Below are 14,521 nucleotides of genomic sequence, written 5' to 3'. Positions count from 1 at the left end.
GAGCATTATGGGGATGATTCCACATGGATATTGGGAAATACATACTTATAATGTCATTTTAATCACTTATGAGAAACTTATCTAAAAAACATAATTTCATACAAACATAAAATACACTGTATATAACGAGACGGATCTTTGTAGTATTATCACATATCTGTATTCTAACTATTATGTAGACCTTATATGCCATAACCATTATACATACAAACGCTCCACTCGGAATAACATTGCATCTTTCATTCTGGTTTGTCAGATGTGTATAAAAAAACAATAAAACAAAACAAAAATAGATTGAATGCATTGCACACATATCAAATACATATTTAAAGGATATGTGGAGGTGGTTATATGAGTTTTCACAGTGCAAACATTGCAAGTGACAGTGGGGCATATGTATCAAAGCTTGATGTGAGATCAAATTGTGAGATATATATCACCAACCAATCAGCTCCTATCATTTTTTAACCCAGCCTGTAAAATGTAAGTTAGAAGCTGCTTGGTTGGTCATACATATCTCACATCAAGCTTTGATACATATGCCCCAGTGTGTATGAAAGCTAATTTGGGACGAGTTTATGTAAAAAAAAAACTAACTACAGCCGCTGCTATTGCAAAGTGGGGGCTAAGTACATGCACTTTAAGAATTGGTCAAATTCTTAACATATTGCAGCTGCAGTGCCTCCGCTGATTAATGTATATTGTATAGTACGTAGTGTAGTATATGAATATCTTGCATGTTATGCACAACCCGTCCCACATTACTACCAGTACCCGCAGCTACTCCGCCCCTCGTTGCCCGCACCAATAGCATGGCGACTGCAGAGCCTCCCCGTGACGTCACATATGCAGCCGCAATCTCTCACTGTAGTACAGTACAGAGCTGCCGCGGCTCACCACGTGACCACCAGACGTGACTCTCTGCTATTCGTGCATCTGAGCATCCGGGCACTACAGCCTCGTTCTGACCGAGTGACGTCAGGGCTATTTAAGGCACGCGCGTTCTTTGTCCGCGGTCATTTTAGCTGCGCAGACGTTCAGGAGTGTAGACTACGGTAAGTGAATTGGAGCAACAGGTAGCGAGCGGGCCTTTTGTTTGTTTTTTTTTAGGTGGGAAGACTTTAGCGGAGCGTTCCCACCTTGATGTGGTCTCAGGGTGGTTGTGTGTTTCGCTGTTCTCAGTGGATAGGGATTGCGGCCAGCCAGCCATGCGGGTCAAGCCGCCATTTTAGAAGTCGCCATTTTAATCCTCTCGCCGAACGGTTTCCTGAGGCGTGTTGTCGCTTGTGGTTGTAGGACCTGACGGTGTCTCTCTGTATTAATACGCGCATTTATGTGTGACCGTGTGCGTGATCACTCCGCGGGGTGCAGCGGCCCTATATATGCGCAGCTTCCTCTCGCCACACTGCTGGCCGCCATCTTATGTCTGGGTGTCGCCCCTCGGTCTCCTCAGCTAGCGCTGGCGTTTCAGTTTATTATGCCCAGGGGTCCTGTTGTCCGTGATCTCCCTGAGGGGACTTGCATAGGGTGCACTTGTTAATTAACAGCTAGCACTGTAATCTTCACCCTCACGAGGTTTGCCTCTACCCCTCACCCCAGTGCTTATTACTGAAGCGGGAATGTGGGTGGATTATTTCTTAAAGCTAGTCTTAGTAATTTATGTATGTAGTTATTACAGTTCCATGTGGGTAAGACCTTTCTTTTTTGTAAGTAAATTCATTATGCTGTCTGCCTGTTATCTCTGCTGCTTGTGTAATGTATAATCTCTTATTTTAGCTTTCAGTTTGAAAATGCTAGAAGCCGATCGCCCCGGGAAACTGTTCATTGGTGGCTTGAACACCGAGACTACGGAGAAAGCTTTGGAAGGAGTGTTTGGGAAATATGGGCCTATAGTAGAAGGTGAGTGTGGCCACAGAAATGTGTCGGTGTCTGGGTGGGGGAGACAGCGAGCGGTGATGAACACTTTGCATTGATCATCTGTTGAATTGATAAAGCTCAATTGTCCTCTAAGAAGTTCTGAGCTCCTGTAATGCTATGTTTCCAGTCTGAATAGTGTCATCTTTGCAGTTATCTAAAGCTGAATTACTTTATCCTCAGTCCTATTGATGAAGGATCGTGAAACTAACAAGTCCAGAGGGTTTGCGTTTGTGACGTTCGAGAGTCCTGCCGATGCCAAGGATGCAGCAAGAGAGCTGAATGGGAAGGTATGTACATGGTTACCATCCTTTACCATTACTAATCCTGAATATACTTTTTATAGTGTAAATAGTAACTCGTGCTTTGCCTGTGTGCATTCAATTTTGGCAAGTGTTAAGTACATGGTGGGAGGTGTCTGCTGAAGTACCTGTTATCTTTGAGTTGGGGGATATAGTTGTCTGCTGTGTCACCTATCTGAAACTGGATTAGAAGTGGTGTATTTTATTTGGGGGATGGGGAGTGGCAGCCCTCCCAGTAAAATCTGACACCACCTGTTAACTGGCAGCGGTTTCTCAATGAATTTCTTCCTGCCAGGGACAGGTGTCTTTATCCCCCTGGGACTACCAGTCTGCGATTAACAATGCTTTCATTAGGAAGTTACTCTTATCAGAAAGCCCTACCTGGCTTCTAAGGGCTGCAGCCTATGCAGTCCCAAATAGCTGGTGTTTGCCATATCCACTACTCATATGCCAGGACTTTGTATTGCAGCATGGGCAGTCCCCCCTCGTGCAAGAAGGCAGGAGCTGCCAGCGTAGTGTTACATCCCCCTCAAAGTTTGTTGGGCTTTTTGGTCAAATTCAGTGTACACTGTTCTAGAGTTTATTTAACAAAAAAGCTGTGGTGATATGCTGTTAAAATGGGTCCTTTAGGATTCGGTTTCCCTGCAAAGATGAGAACACGTCGAGCTGACTGGGCAGTTGAGAGCATTTATTACTATCTGTAGTCTGACACATGGAATTTGTCTTTATATCCTGGGAGCAAACTTTCTTCAATAATCATAGAAACTTGATAAGTACATCTTGTAAGATGTATCCAGTCTGTGCATGGGCTTAGTAGTTCTGTTATTCGGACACACTTTTTTTTTTTTTTAATCTTGAGAGCAGGTCCTTGAACTTCCTAAATATGCATGTATACAGGAACCACGCTGTTATATTTATGAATGCTTTAATGAGGTTGGTAGCTGTACATAAAATAGCACAATGCTCATTAAAATTTTCTTATGTTAACTCTCTCTTCCCCACACAGGGTTTGGATGGGAAGCCAATTAAGGTGGAGCAGGCTACAAAGCCTTCTTTTGGAGTGGGAAGTAGGCGTGGGCCTCCACCACCACCAAGAAGCCGTGGGCCACCAAGAGGCCTCAGGGGATCAAGAGGAGGTACTAGTCTGCAGAACACTATCAGTATTAAGCAGGAATGTGAGGGCAGTTCAATTGTGTAGGTGGCCGCTGGATCAATTCAATTGTTGCTCCGTCTGAGCATGATGGGCAGTTTTGCTCTGGAGGGTGTGAGCAAAAATGTGTGATAAACCTGTGCTTTGTGGTGCCCTAACCAGGACTTTAGGAGGGTTTAGCTGTTAAATGGGCACCAGAACAATTGAATTACAACACTGGGAGCCCATTAATTATTGCTGTCCAGACAATCGAGTTGCCCCATTGTAAGTCAAACCTTCAACTCTGCCTCCTTTATTTTGCTATTAGAGCAGTCGGCTGACTGTTTGTTTGGTTTGCTGGCCCCACAGCCCTCATATCCCAAAAGTGCTCCAAACAATTTAAATGCCAAATTTTTTAAATGGTTTAAAAACATTTTTTTAATTATAAATTTGTTTTGTTGTCAAATGTTAGCTGCTGTATTTGTCACATTGCTTACTTGCAACTGCTATTTTTAAACTTTCTTTTCAGAATCTAAGATCTTAAATATTTCATCTTAAAGATTAGATACTAATTCAAAGGTTGATGCATTGCTTTAAGTTTTCATACAAATTACATAGGTTGTATTCCATAATTAACCCACATATTCACTTAATGCCTTCTTAAACCCAAAATAAGTGCTTGTAATATACAAACCAATTCTAGTGCACAAGGGTATATCATGTTTATTTGTAACTAGTGGCCACTATTCTGTTTGACTTTGATATGCATTTAGGACATGTTACATGCCACCATATTTAAGCTTCAGTGCAGGGGTCTCGTTTTGTTACCTATTCCTAGGATTTTTTTCATTTGTAATGTACTTCTGGGTTTGATAGTGCTTTATAGGTGGTAGTTGAAATGTTAATGGCTTTTTAACTTATCTTTCCCACCCTAGGAGGCTCATCAAGAGGGCAGATGCCACTTAAAAGGGGACCACCACCAAGAAGCGGAGGTCCACCACCTAAAAGATCAGCACCATCTGGTCCAATTCGTAGTAGTGGCATGGGTGGGAGAGGTAAATTTACAATCGAATGTTCACTATGCTTCGGCTATGTTCCCTGACTTTTTCTATGTGGGTAGGGTCCAATTAGCTGTGGGGCTTGCCCTGCTGCTAATTACCCATGCCGGGAAACAAACTTAGCTGGGTTTAGTACCAACTATAAACTACCGAGGTGGGCTCTTCCTTGCAACTTCAGGAGCTTATATATAAGGCACACGCAGGGGCTTGATGCGTGTGGAAACCCCATTGCTTTTTCAGTTTATCTGCAGTCGGCAGGTTAGCGCGTGTTCACCCTGGTTATCCATGCAGGGTAAACCCCGCAGTGAATTGAATTCCCGCTGTTGCTTAATATGCATGTTTAATGGCGAAGCTTGATTTAGATTTGTAGAAGGCATTGACATTGTGTTCTCAATGTTTGTCTGCAGCTCCATTGTCACGTGAAAGAGATGGGTATGGAGGACCACCTCGCAGAGACTCTATGACCTCTCGCAGAGATGTGTACATGTCACCTAGAGATGATGGCTACAGTGGAAAGGACAGGTATGATGGGTAAGAAGAACTTTTACATCAATTAATATCCTGCATCTTCAGCAGGAAGGTCCTCAGATTTAAATATTTATTTTAGTTACTCTGGCAGAGATTATGGAAGCTCCAGAGACTCCAGAGATTATGCACCGCCCCCAAGAGATTATGCCTACCGGGAATATGGCCACTCGAGTTCCCGTGATGATTATGGTGGTTCCAGAGGCTATGGGTACATAAGTTTTTATCTATATATTCCTCCTCCCTCCCCCCACCCTGCTTAAAGCTAACTGCTAATTTTTTATTTTTTTTTCTATTCAGGGATCGTGATGGGTATGGAGGCCGTGATAGAGACTATTCAGATCATCCGAGTGGAGGTTCTTACAGAGACTCTTATGAGCCTTACGGTAAGGTGTTATTTTACAAAGTAATGTCTTTCAGGATACTTATTTGCCCCATGGTGAAGATTAAAAAAAGAGAAAAGAAATTAGTTTATTATGTGGGCAAATTATTTTCTCCCATACATGGAATACTGATAAATTGACCTACAGCAAGATCAAAAACATACCCCAGTGATACAAATGCAACTCTGGATATCATGTGGCAGAATCTCTACAGTCTTAAGCTGCTGCTCTGGAGCTCACTACCCCAATGGGATGACCTTTACAGTGTGCCTTATCTGTTAATGTCAACAATCTAGGTTATATTTTTCTTGCCATGCCACCCCCATCCAATAGAATTTCCCAACCATGGCAGATTAAAAAAAAAAAGCAAGCAAAAGTAAATAAGGTGCTATTATCAAAATTAAAATGTGATGTAACTCAGTGTTGCCCTATTGCCTGACCATTGACCCTGCAGGTAACTCACGTAGTGCCCCACCTGCAAGAGGGCCCCCTCCATCATATGGTGGAAGCAGTCGCTATGATGATTACAGCAGCGCACGGGATGGATATGGAGGCAGAGACAGTTACTCAAGCAGCAGGAATGATATCTACTCAAGTGGGCGTGACAGAGTTGGGAGACAGGAGCGCGGCATACCACCTCCAATGGATAGAGGTTATCCACCTCCACGCGATTCATACAGCAGCTCAAGTCGTGGGGTCCCCCGAGGTGGTGGCCGAGGAGGAAGCAGATCTGATAGAGGAGGCGGCAGAAGCCGATACTAAAATTAAAAAATTCTTTACATGGACCAAAGACGTTCACTTATAATAGCAAAGTGGCATTTGCTCGGCCTTTACCACCAGAGGACTCGAAAGGAGTTTGATTTCATTTTTTTTTTTATTTATCTTTCATTTTTTTTTTTTTTTTTTTTTTAAACCTGTAAGTTTTCTCCTCAACAAATTTTATGTTCATTCGAGGAAGTTGAAATGCTTAATCTTCAAATTTTGTTAGCCTTTCTCTGAAATGTACAATGTATAGTATAAGTTGTGTATTAGTGTTGTAACTTTTTCAAAGTAAAGTTTCACTGAAACGCCACATCTCCTCTTATTTCATAATGGCCCCCCCCAACTGAACATACATCTGAGTTACAATGGCGACTACAAAATAAGGATAACTCAACCACATAAATTGTAGTGGGTATGCTGCTAATACAACAAGCCAGACTCTCCAGAAAATGTGTATCAAATTGGTGTGTGTATATAAAGGATCTTGAGATTAAATACACTAAACCTGGATAATGCATACCCATCTTGCCTACAGTTGCTGTCAAAAAGGACTCTGCACACCCCCAATTCTGAATTTGACACATGGTAATCTGCAGTTCATAAAAGTAGGCCCTGTCATTCAAAGAGGCTACCAAACCATATATGCTGTTACTGTTTCAATGTGTTTGCAAATCTGTAGTGTCACTTTTAAAGGCATGATTCTAAAGGCTATTGAAGAACCAAATGATGTCTCTCCTCAAAGACCATGACAGCCTAAAACAAGTGACTTTCTACTGTAAACCTTCAAATTCCTGAGAAACTGCAATGAGGGTAAGCAAAGACTACTAGCTTTGTTTTTTTTCAGTCTAAGTCAAACTTGCGCTGCTTATCTGTCTCTCGATACAGAGTTTTTACTTAATGGAAATTAATGAAACATGGAAAGGCACTGATGGATAACTAATATACAAACAATGTTGTGCTTGGATTAAAAAAAAAAAACACGAATTAGCATGGGGATAATGGATACTTGCTTTTAATAGGAAAGAGGTTTCACAGTAATCTAATGACTAGGTGAAATGCTCTCTGGCTGCTCATGTCATCTCTAGCCTCGGATGTCCTAAAAGACTAAAGCACACTTCATAGGGTTTAAACAAACAAATATGAACAAAAAAGCAGCTTAATGCCACATGCACATGTATGACACATCAATCCTTGATGATTCAAACTTGAATGTACTGGAGACCTACAACATATCTAATCATGGCAGTGCACAATGGAAACTACACGCCTTAAGTCATCCCAATGTTCCTTTCCAAACCAATGCCTCCTGGATGTCATTAAAAGGTTGTGACTGCAGTTGAAGGGGAGGGGATGTGTGGAATGGGATGTTTCCTACAAGCACTGGCTTAAATTGAATGTTTTGTTACAGGTTGAATCTTTCTGTTCGTACCGTTAAGTATCCTGTTGAACAGAGGCTGGCACTTGTCTCAAAAATCAGGTATGGGGACCTCATTTTTAAGTGTGAACAAAACTTAATTTGTGCTGGTACAGGAGTTAATGCGTCTGGTTTACTGTTGAACAGCGATTTGTAACGTCTAGTTCTCTAAATATTGGAGATGTGCGGCCTTGGTTCTGGACTGAAAACCAAACCTTATTGGCTATACAAAACATGTGATGCCAGATAGGCTCTAAAAACCAAACCTTATTGACTATCGGAACCAAACCTGCACATCTCCAGTAAATTAGTAGGTCTGATTTGGTTAATTCTACTTTTGCAATTAAATTTCATACTATTGATTTCTAGTACTCTTCAAAATAAAAACATGTTTGCTTATACCTTTTGGCTGTTACTGGGATTTTCCAGATATTTTTCTATTTCTCTAGCACATTGGGTTAGGGTGAGATTAGGTTTACAACTTTTTGGGGCTGCTGCTTTTATGTTCCTTTCTCAAGCAGCCTGTCTGTTTCTGTAGAGGTCCTTTTGAATTTAACATTTTTGTGGGCAATAGTGCAAACTATTTTCATGCTATTGACTTTGGGCTATTTCTCTTTAAGGCTCCTGCATGTGTACTGATGATTGGATGCTGACTTCAGTGACGAGAAGCCTGACCATTGTCTGATGTAGGTGTGGCATAATGCTACAGGTGTAGGGATTCTGAGTAAGTGGTTTCTCTGCTTTTAGTGTTGCAAACTTGGTCATAAAGTAACTTACTGTTACTTTGACTGAAAGCGAATGTGCTCTTGTGGACATGCTCTCCCTCTACTAGTAAAAGGTTTCCCTTAATCTTTATGGCTACTGCTGACCACATTATGAGCGTATCATGCTCATGTCACTAAGCCATTCAATTAGCATAACTCTGGCTGATGATAAAATCAGTACTTTGAAGAGGTTATGGGTAAACATAGAGTGAAACTTTCACTCGTTCCTCATTGACCTCCCAGGTTTCTCTTGCTGTTGGCATCCAGCTGGTTAGTTTTCTCTGGATCTTTCACTAATAAAGATGTAAACTCTTCCACAAGTAACTATATAAAGGTTGATTGCCATAGCAACCTGTCCAGTCATGCTTGTCTAGCACTGTTTAGAACAGCCATGGAAATCCTGTGGCTCTCCAGGTGTTGTGAAACTGCAACTCACAGCATGCTGTAATGTTTAGTTTCACAACACCTGGAGAGACACTTGCTTTTTAGCTTTTGAAGATAACTGGCAGCAGGGGGGAAATTGCCTTTTCATATATAAAGGGTTAACTGCATGTCCTAATACTTCCTAGTGATGTGTAAAATCCAATGTGCTGCCCTCCTTGTTAATGTGGAATACTTAAATTGGGTCCCACATCTTGCTTTTGACAGGGTCACTGCAGTTTTCATAGCAAATAGAATTGACCTACAATAGACTTGAAGAGGTGGGCAGGCTGTTCCCCAGGATGAACATTGAGTTGGTAACCACTATGGAAGAGTAGTTACTGTATGACCCACACTTCCTATGCAGGTTTATGCTCCCCCAACTGAGCTATCCTACTGAAAGACCTCCCACCATTAAACTTGCTGATGGGTAGATATATCTATCTTAGTGCTAGCACATGTGTGCCCCATATATTACTGGGGCTCTGAAAATGGGCAAAAACAAGCAACCATTGTGTCCAAAGTTTTAGTGTAGAATATTTTAGGTTATGGCATGACCAATTTTTGATTGGATTAATACACTACAAGGTTTGTATATGAAAATGTGATTTTTATTTTTTTGTAGTTGCCATCTGTTTAATAGGGCTAAACATAGGACAAGCTAACAGTGTATGGAAGTACTACAATAAGTAGGTGCTGTAGTCTGTCTTGTGAAACTCTATTTAAACTGTAACTGGAAATGTTATAATAAAACTTTTACTTTACCATGTGTTTGTTTTTCTTTAACAAATAATACTTTATGAAGATTTTAAACCAGAGTAATGCTTGTGATGTGTTGCAATCTGAGGTGTGCTAGGGCAAAAAAAAATTCAGCTGCCACTTCAGATTTCATGTAATGCCTGGGCTACAGTTACATGGGGTTTAACAAAATAGTGCTATTGGCTCAGTATTAATGTGTAATAAGGCTTCAAACCAATGCAGCAGTATCTAATAAAACAGTGTACAGATGGGTATGTATGGCTGTTTTACCAGGGATAGCAATGGGTAGACCCACATTTGACATTGCCTATGTCTTATAAAGGCATGGAATGACATGAGGCGGTTTGATCACTCCTGTAACAGGCCAGTGGCCGGTGCTAATCCTCAACAAGTGGCCTGGGCAAATGTGAGTTCCTTGCATTTAATTTGCTTATTGGTGGATTTCTATGGAACTGGACCAGTGTTAATGGGTACTGCTTGCCTCCCCCTCTAGCTCCTACTTATGTGAATCTGGTCTGCAAGACAATAGAATGTACACCATGAATAATACCATGTCTCATTATCTGGCAAAGACCTACTGTTAATCATTAGGTGAAGGTCTTCTCCCTTACCAAAAGGCCACCTGGATAACTAGTGGGGTCTGCAAACATTGTTATAATCTAGAAGTTTATATAGGGGTACAATTTGAATTTATCATTTAACTTTGTACATGTTAAACCCATGGAGAGCTGATGTGTTATTGGTGATGGGGTACGAGGTGTGCGTAAGCTGCAATTGAAGAGGGCCTGGAAATACTCTGGGTGACTATAATAGCTGCTAAGGAAAGTGCAAACTAATGGAAATATATGCTCCCAATAATAAAACTGGCATTCTAGCGCAGGTTTTGGTGGTATGGCTGGCATGAAGAGGTTGTAAAAGGTATGTAGCTGTTTTATTTTGGTTTTCACTATTTGAAACACAAACACCTGGCATCAAATGCATAATTTCTAACGAAGTCTCTAATGTGATCTCTAACTTTGGATATGGTAACCCACTAGCTATTACTTTAGTTCATATTACATTTATATGATTAACAAGGACATCCTGATCTTCGATAAATTGTCCAGACCTGTGGAAGAGCCGCCAACACACAATAGACTAATGGTGTAAGTCCACTAGCAGACTAAAAATGACTGCACGATTACAACATTGTAATAGTGCAGTTGTTGACAGTCCTGTGCTTTGCCTACACTGAACGAGTAGTTGTTCAGTGTAAGCACATCAATCGTACCCTAACATGCTTAACCTGATGTTATTGTCAAGTTGTTGAGCATGTCCGGGTGATTGATGTCAAACAACCAGGGGGAGCACGCCTCCCTGCTTCTGACATTACTGTGGCCGATTCATGAGTGAATTTAACGTCATTCAAACGCTCATAGAAATTGGCTACTGGATGTGTGCCTAAAGATATCTGTGTAAATAAAATACAACTATTCTGATGCCAAGTAATAAGTTGGAATAAAAGGGAATATTATATCAAAATGATGTATACCGGTAAAAAAAAGTACTAAGGAAAATAAATGTATGGACCTGAAATATTTTATTCTGAAATTGCTCAGGAAATCTAAGTTTTAAAGTACTTGACTTTATTTCCCTCACTTTACATTGTAAAATTAAGTGTGGACTGATTTTAAATTTTAATTAAACTATAATCAAAAGTGTGTGGTTCTTGAGTGTTCCAGTCTTTTGTGCTCTTTCCTCCTTTGGCTACTTACAAACTGAGGTGCCTCTGGCTCAGCGGTGGGGTTATAGGGAGAGTGGACCCAGTGCATACTAGGAGCTGAAATCTGACTGGTGCATGGATTTGGTTCCCCAACCTATACCCCAAGGCCTCCCTATGGACTTTGAAGAAAGAGCGATAAAGGTAAGTTCTTACCATATCATACCTGCTTTAGTGTGAACTGTCAAATCAATTCTTTAGTTAGAAGATGCTTATCCTGTTCCCAAATCAAAACAGCCTGTTTAAAAGATGGAAAGTGGTTTTGGCGGAGTTTACTCACTCTGATCAGCTTTCTGAACTCATGGCAGTTGCATGCAATACGCCTGGTAAAAAGTTTCAGCCCCCAAAGTGCCTGATTTCTTTTTACCCTATTCCAGCAGATTGTGCTAAATGGGAAGCTCCCCCAGCAGTAGGTTCCCATCTGACACTGCTGATTAAAAGCACTACGTTACCTATCCCTATGGCTTCCCCCTTAAAGGACACAATGGATAGGAAGATGGAAGCTTGCCTCCAATCTGTGAATTCTCTTACAGGAGCTATTACTTGTCCAGCAAAAGCCATTGAGAGCTGGACAGATGCTCTAGAGGACTTATTTACCTTGGAGGCCTCCCGGGAACAGCTGTTGTGAGAGAATGAATATATATATATATATTTATTTCATTCTCTCACATCAGGGACGTAGCCTTGTATTTAGGATACTGGTCTCCTGGCTTCTAATGCATCAGCTACTTCGTTGTTGCCTGCCGTATGCTTTGTCTTCGTTCACGGAAGGCTGATGTGGACTCTTAAGAAGGCCTTAGAATTACTACCATATACTGGGGAGATTTTGTTTGGCCCAGAGTTGGACAAGATCATGGCTACCTTAGCAGCATGAAAGACTGCTTTTCTGCCCTCAGCATCTACACCAAGGCCTCGGACATCATCCTTTAGGTCCTTTTCGTCCGCAAGGCTAAAGGTCAGTCCCTTTCTTCAGCCTGACGAGGTGGGCCTCCTCCTGGGGCATCCCAAAGTTGGAGGTCGACTGGCATCGGACCACCAGACGCTTGGGTATAAGAAGTCTCTCACAGGTACGCCCTCTCATCCCTGTGACTGCCCACCCAACAATTCTTTTACACAGGCCCTCCATCAGACCTGAGCAAAGCCCTGCTCCTCCAGAAGGCCATTCAGTCCTTACTGCATGGGGGGGGGGTAATAGTTCCAGTCCTGCTGTCACAGCGGGGGAATGGTTATTCACCCTTTTTCCTGGTTCAGAAGCGCAATGGGTCTCATCAGCCTATCCTCAACTTCAAGTCTATGAACAAGTTCATCAAGGTGCCCAGGTTTCTTATGGCTCTCTGCTCTATTGTCCTAGCTATAGAGCCTGGGGACATTATGGTATCTCTGAACATTCAGGACACTTACCTACATGTACCTATAGTGCCCTCTAATTAGTGATATCCGGTTTGCTGTCCTACAGCAACATTTCCGATTTCAGGCTCTTTGGATTTCTACAGCTCCACGGGTCTTTACCAAAATCATGGCAAGTATAGCATCCCACCTGTGTTGTTAGGGGATTAGGCTGCTCCCATACTTGGACGACCTCTTGTTCTTAGCACACTCTCCAGAGGTTCTTCACCGCCATCTTCAGATAACCATTGCCTTTCTACAAAGACCAGGCTGGTTAATCAAATGGAAAAAGTCCTCTCTGACCCCTTCACAAAGGATGTTATACCTGGGGGCTCTTCTGGATTCTCAGCCTCAGAGAAACTTCCTGACAGCAGACAAGATATCCGCACTGCAGCAACGAGTGCGCAGATTACTCCACAGTCGCCGAGTGTCTATTCACTCATCAATGCAGACCCTGGGGTCCATGGTATCCACCTTCGACATGGTGGAGTACGCTCAGTTCCACTCCAGGCCCCTACAACACCTAATCCTCTAAAGAACGGGTTACCTCATCTCATCAGATCCCAGATGATGGTCCTCCCAGAGGTTCATCTGTCCCTCTCCTGGTGGTTACAGATGTCCCAACTAAACAAAGGTCGCCCCTTTTGGATCCCAGAGGATACTCCTTACCATGTACGCGAGCCTCCGCGAGCTGGGGGCGGTGACCGGTCAGCACTCCTTCCAGGGAAGCTGGACATCGGACGAGGCGATTTTACTGATTAATGTCTTAGAACTCCGAGCCATCTACAGAGCCCTCACTCTGGCTCAGGATATTCTTCAGGGCAAGCCTGTACAAGTGCAGTCCAACAATGCCACGGCGGTGGCCTACATCAATCACCAGGGAGGCACTCGAAGTCGGTCAGCAACGACAGAACTGTCATGTATTCTCACAGGGGCCAAACGTCATTTGGCCATCTCCGCTGTGTTCATTCCGGGAGTTCTCAATTTTGAAGCGGACTTCCGCTGTCACGACGTGCATGCCTGGGTGTGGTCTCTCCACCCAGAAGTCTTTCAACTCCTAGTGGACAAATAGGGCCTGCCAGAAGTGGACCTTATGGCTTCCCGACACAATCGCAAGCTGCTGGTGTACGGATCCAGAACAAGGGATACCGAAGCAGCCTTCGTAGACGCCTTGTCAGTGAAATGGACCTTCCATCTGGCATACCTATTCCCTCCAGTCTCCCTTATTTCTCGAGGCCTTTTGGAAGTTCAAGCAAGACGGACGGAGGCACTGTCCTGCTGGTGGCTCTGGCTTGGCCCAGATGACATTGGTACTCCGATCAGAGCCTCTCCATAGACGCTCAATTCCTGCTTCCTCAACGACCGGACATGTCTCAGGGTCAGTGTCAACATCCGGACCTGAGCTTTTACTTTTATTATTTGAACTGTATGAATTGATAATTATGTTTGTGTTAAAAATTAATTTACAGTGGAAAACTGTGCCAGTGGAGTAGTTATCCATGAGAACTAATTGGTTACCATGGGCAACTTCTCCACTGGCACACCTCTCCACCTTTTTCACTGCTTCATACATGTAATCCAGGGTGTTATGTGTTGCATTTTAATTCAATACTTACTGTTTCTACGTTAAAATGGGGTTTGGGCATTTGTGATGCCCCACTGACACTGGCCTGTGTTTCAACAACCGCCACAATGCTTGCTGAAACGCTGTCATCATGCGCTGCAGAAATTTGCGGAATGTTGTCAGCTGGGTCATCTGGTAGTAACGGGTGAGGGGAAGCAGTCGGGAAACCGACGGACGTAATCTCAAACGCCGGCTTCGACAGGTGTCGAAATCCAAACGCCTGTCATTAGACCTACGCCGGGAGCTTGACACCCGGCTTACCGATTGCAAAGGATCTTCAACCCTGCCGGGCTTCCGCTGTCGGGATTTGAACCATGCGACC

General features: G+C 42.8%; 1 protein-coding gene and 1 non-coding gene across 7 annotated transcripts; both read left to right on the top strand.

The window, feature by feature from the left end:
- The first annotated feature begins 953 nt into the window (after positions 1-953).
- On the top strand, positions 954-9,435 carry RBMX (RNA binding motif protein X-linked). 6 transcript variants are annotated; one of them, XM_088465780.1, is made up of 11 exons: positions 954-1,055; positions 1,777-1,899; positions 2,098-2,204; positions 3,223-3,352; positions 4,281-4,400; positions 4,811-4,934; positions 5,011-5,139; positions 5,229-5,314; positions 5,766-6,883; positions 7,482-7,550; positions 8,108-9,435. In XM_088465780.1, the coding sequence occupies exons 2-9, from the start codon at positions 1,791-1,793 to the stop codon at positions 6,071-6,073; spliced, it is 1,113 nt and encodes a 370-aa protein (XP_088321906.1). In that variant the 5' UTR covers positions 954-1,055; positions 1,777-1,790; the 3' UTR covers positions 6,074-6,883; positions 7,482-7,550; positions 8,108-9,435. The 6 variants fall into 6 exon arrangements, with proteins under 6 accessions (XP_088321906.1, XP_088321909.1, XP_088321907.1 ...); XM_088465783.1 differs by having other exon boundaries at positions 4,811-4,925; positions 5,023-5,139; positions 5,766-7,550; XM_088465781.1 differs by having other exon boundaries at positions 4,811-4,925; positions 5,766-7,550.
- Positions 1,950-2,024, top strand: LOC148534770 (small nucleolar RNA SNORD61). The gene has a single exon (XR_015876938.1). It is a non-coding gene; the product is annotated as a small nucleolar RNA SNORD61 (small nucleolar RNA).
- Positions 9,436-14,521: the final 5,086 nt, after the last annotated feature.

This window comes from Taudactylus pleione, unplaced genomic scaffold, assembly GCF_031769625.1.
Source record: "Taudactylus pleione unplaced genomic scaffold, aTauple2 ptg000064l, whole genome shotgun sequence".
NCBI classification, from domain to species: Eukaryota; Metazoa; Chordata; class Amphibia; order Anura; family Myobatrachidae; genus Taudactylus; species Taudactylus pleione.
Note: the sequence above shows the minus strand (reverse complement) of the source record. Positions and strands in the feature narration are given on the sequence as shown.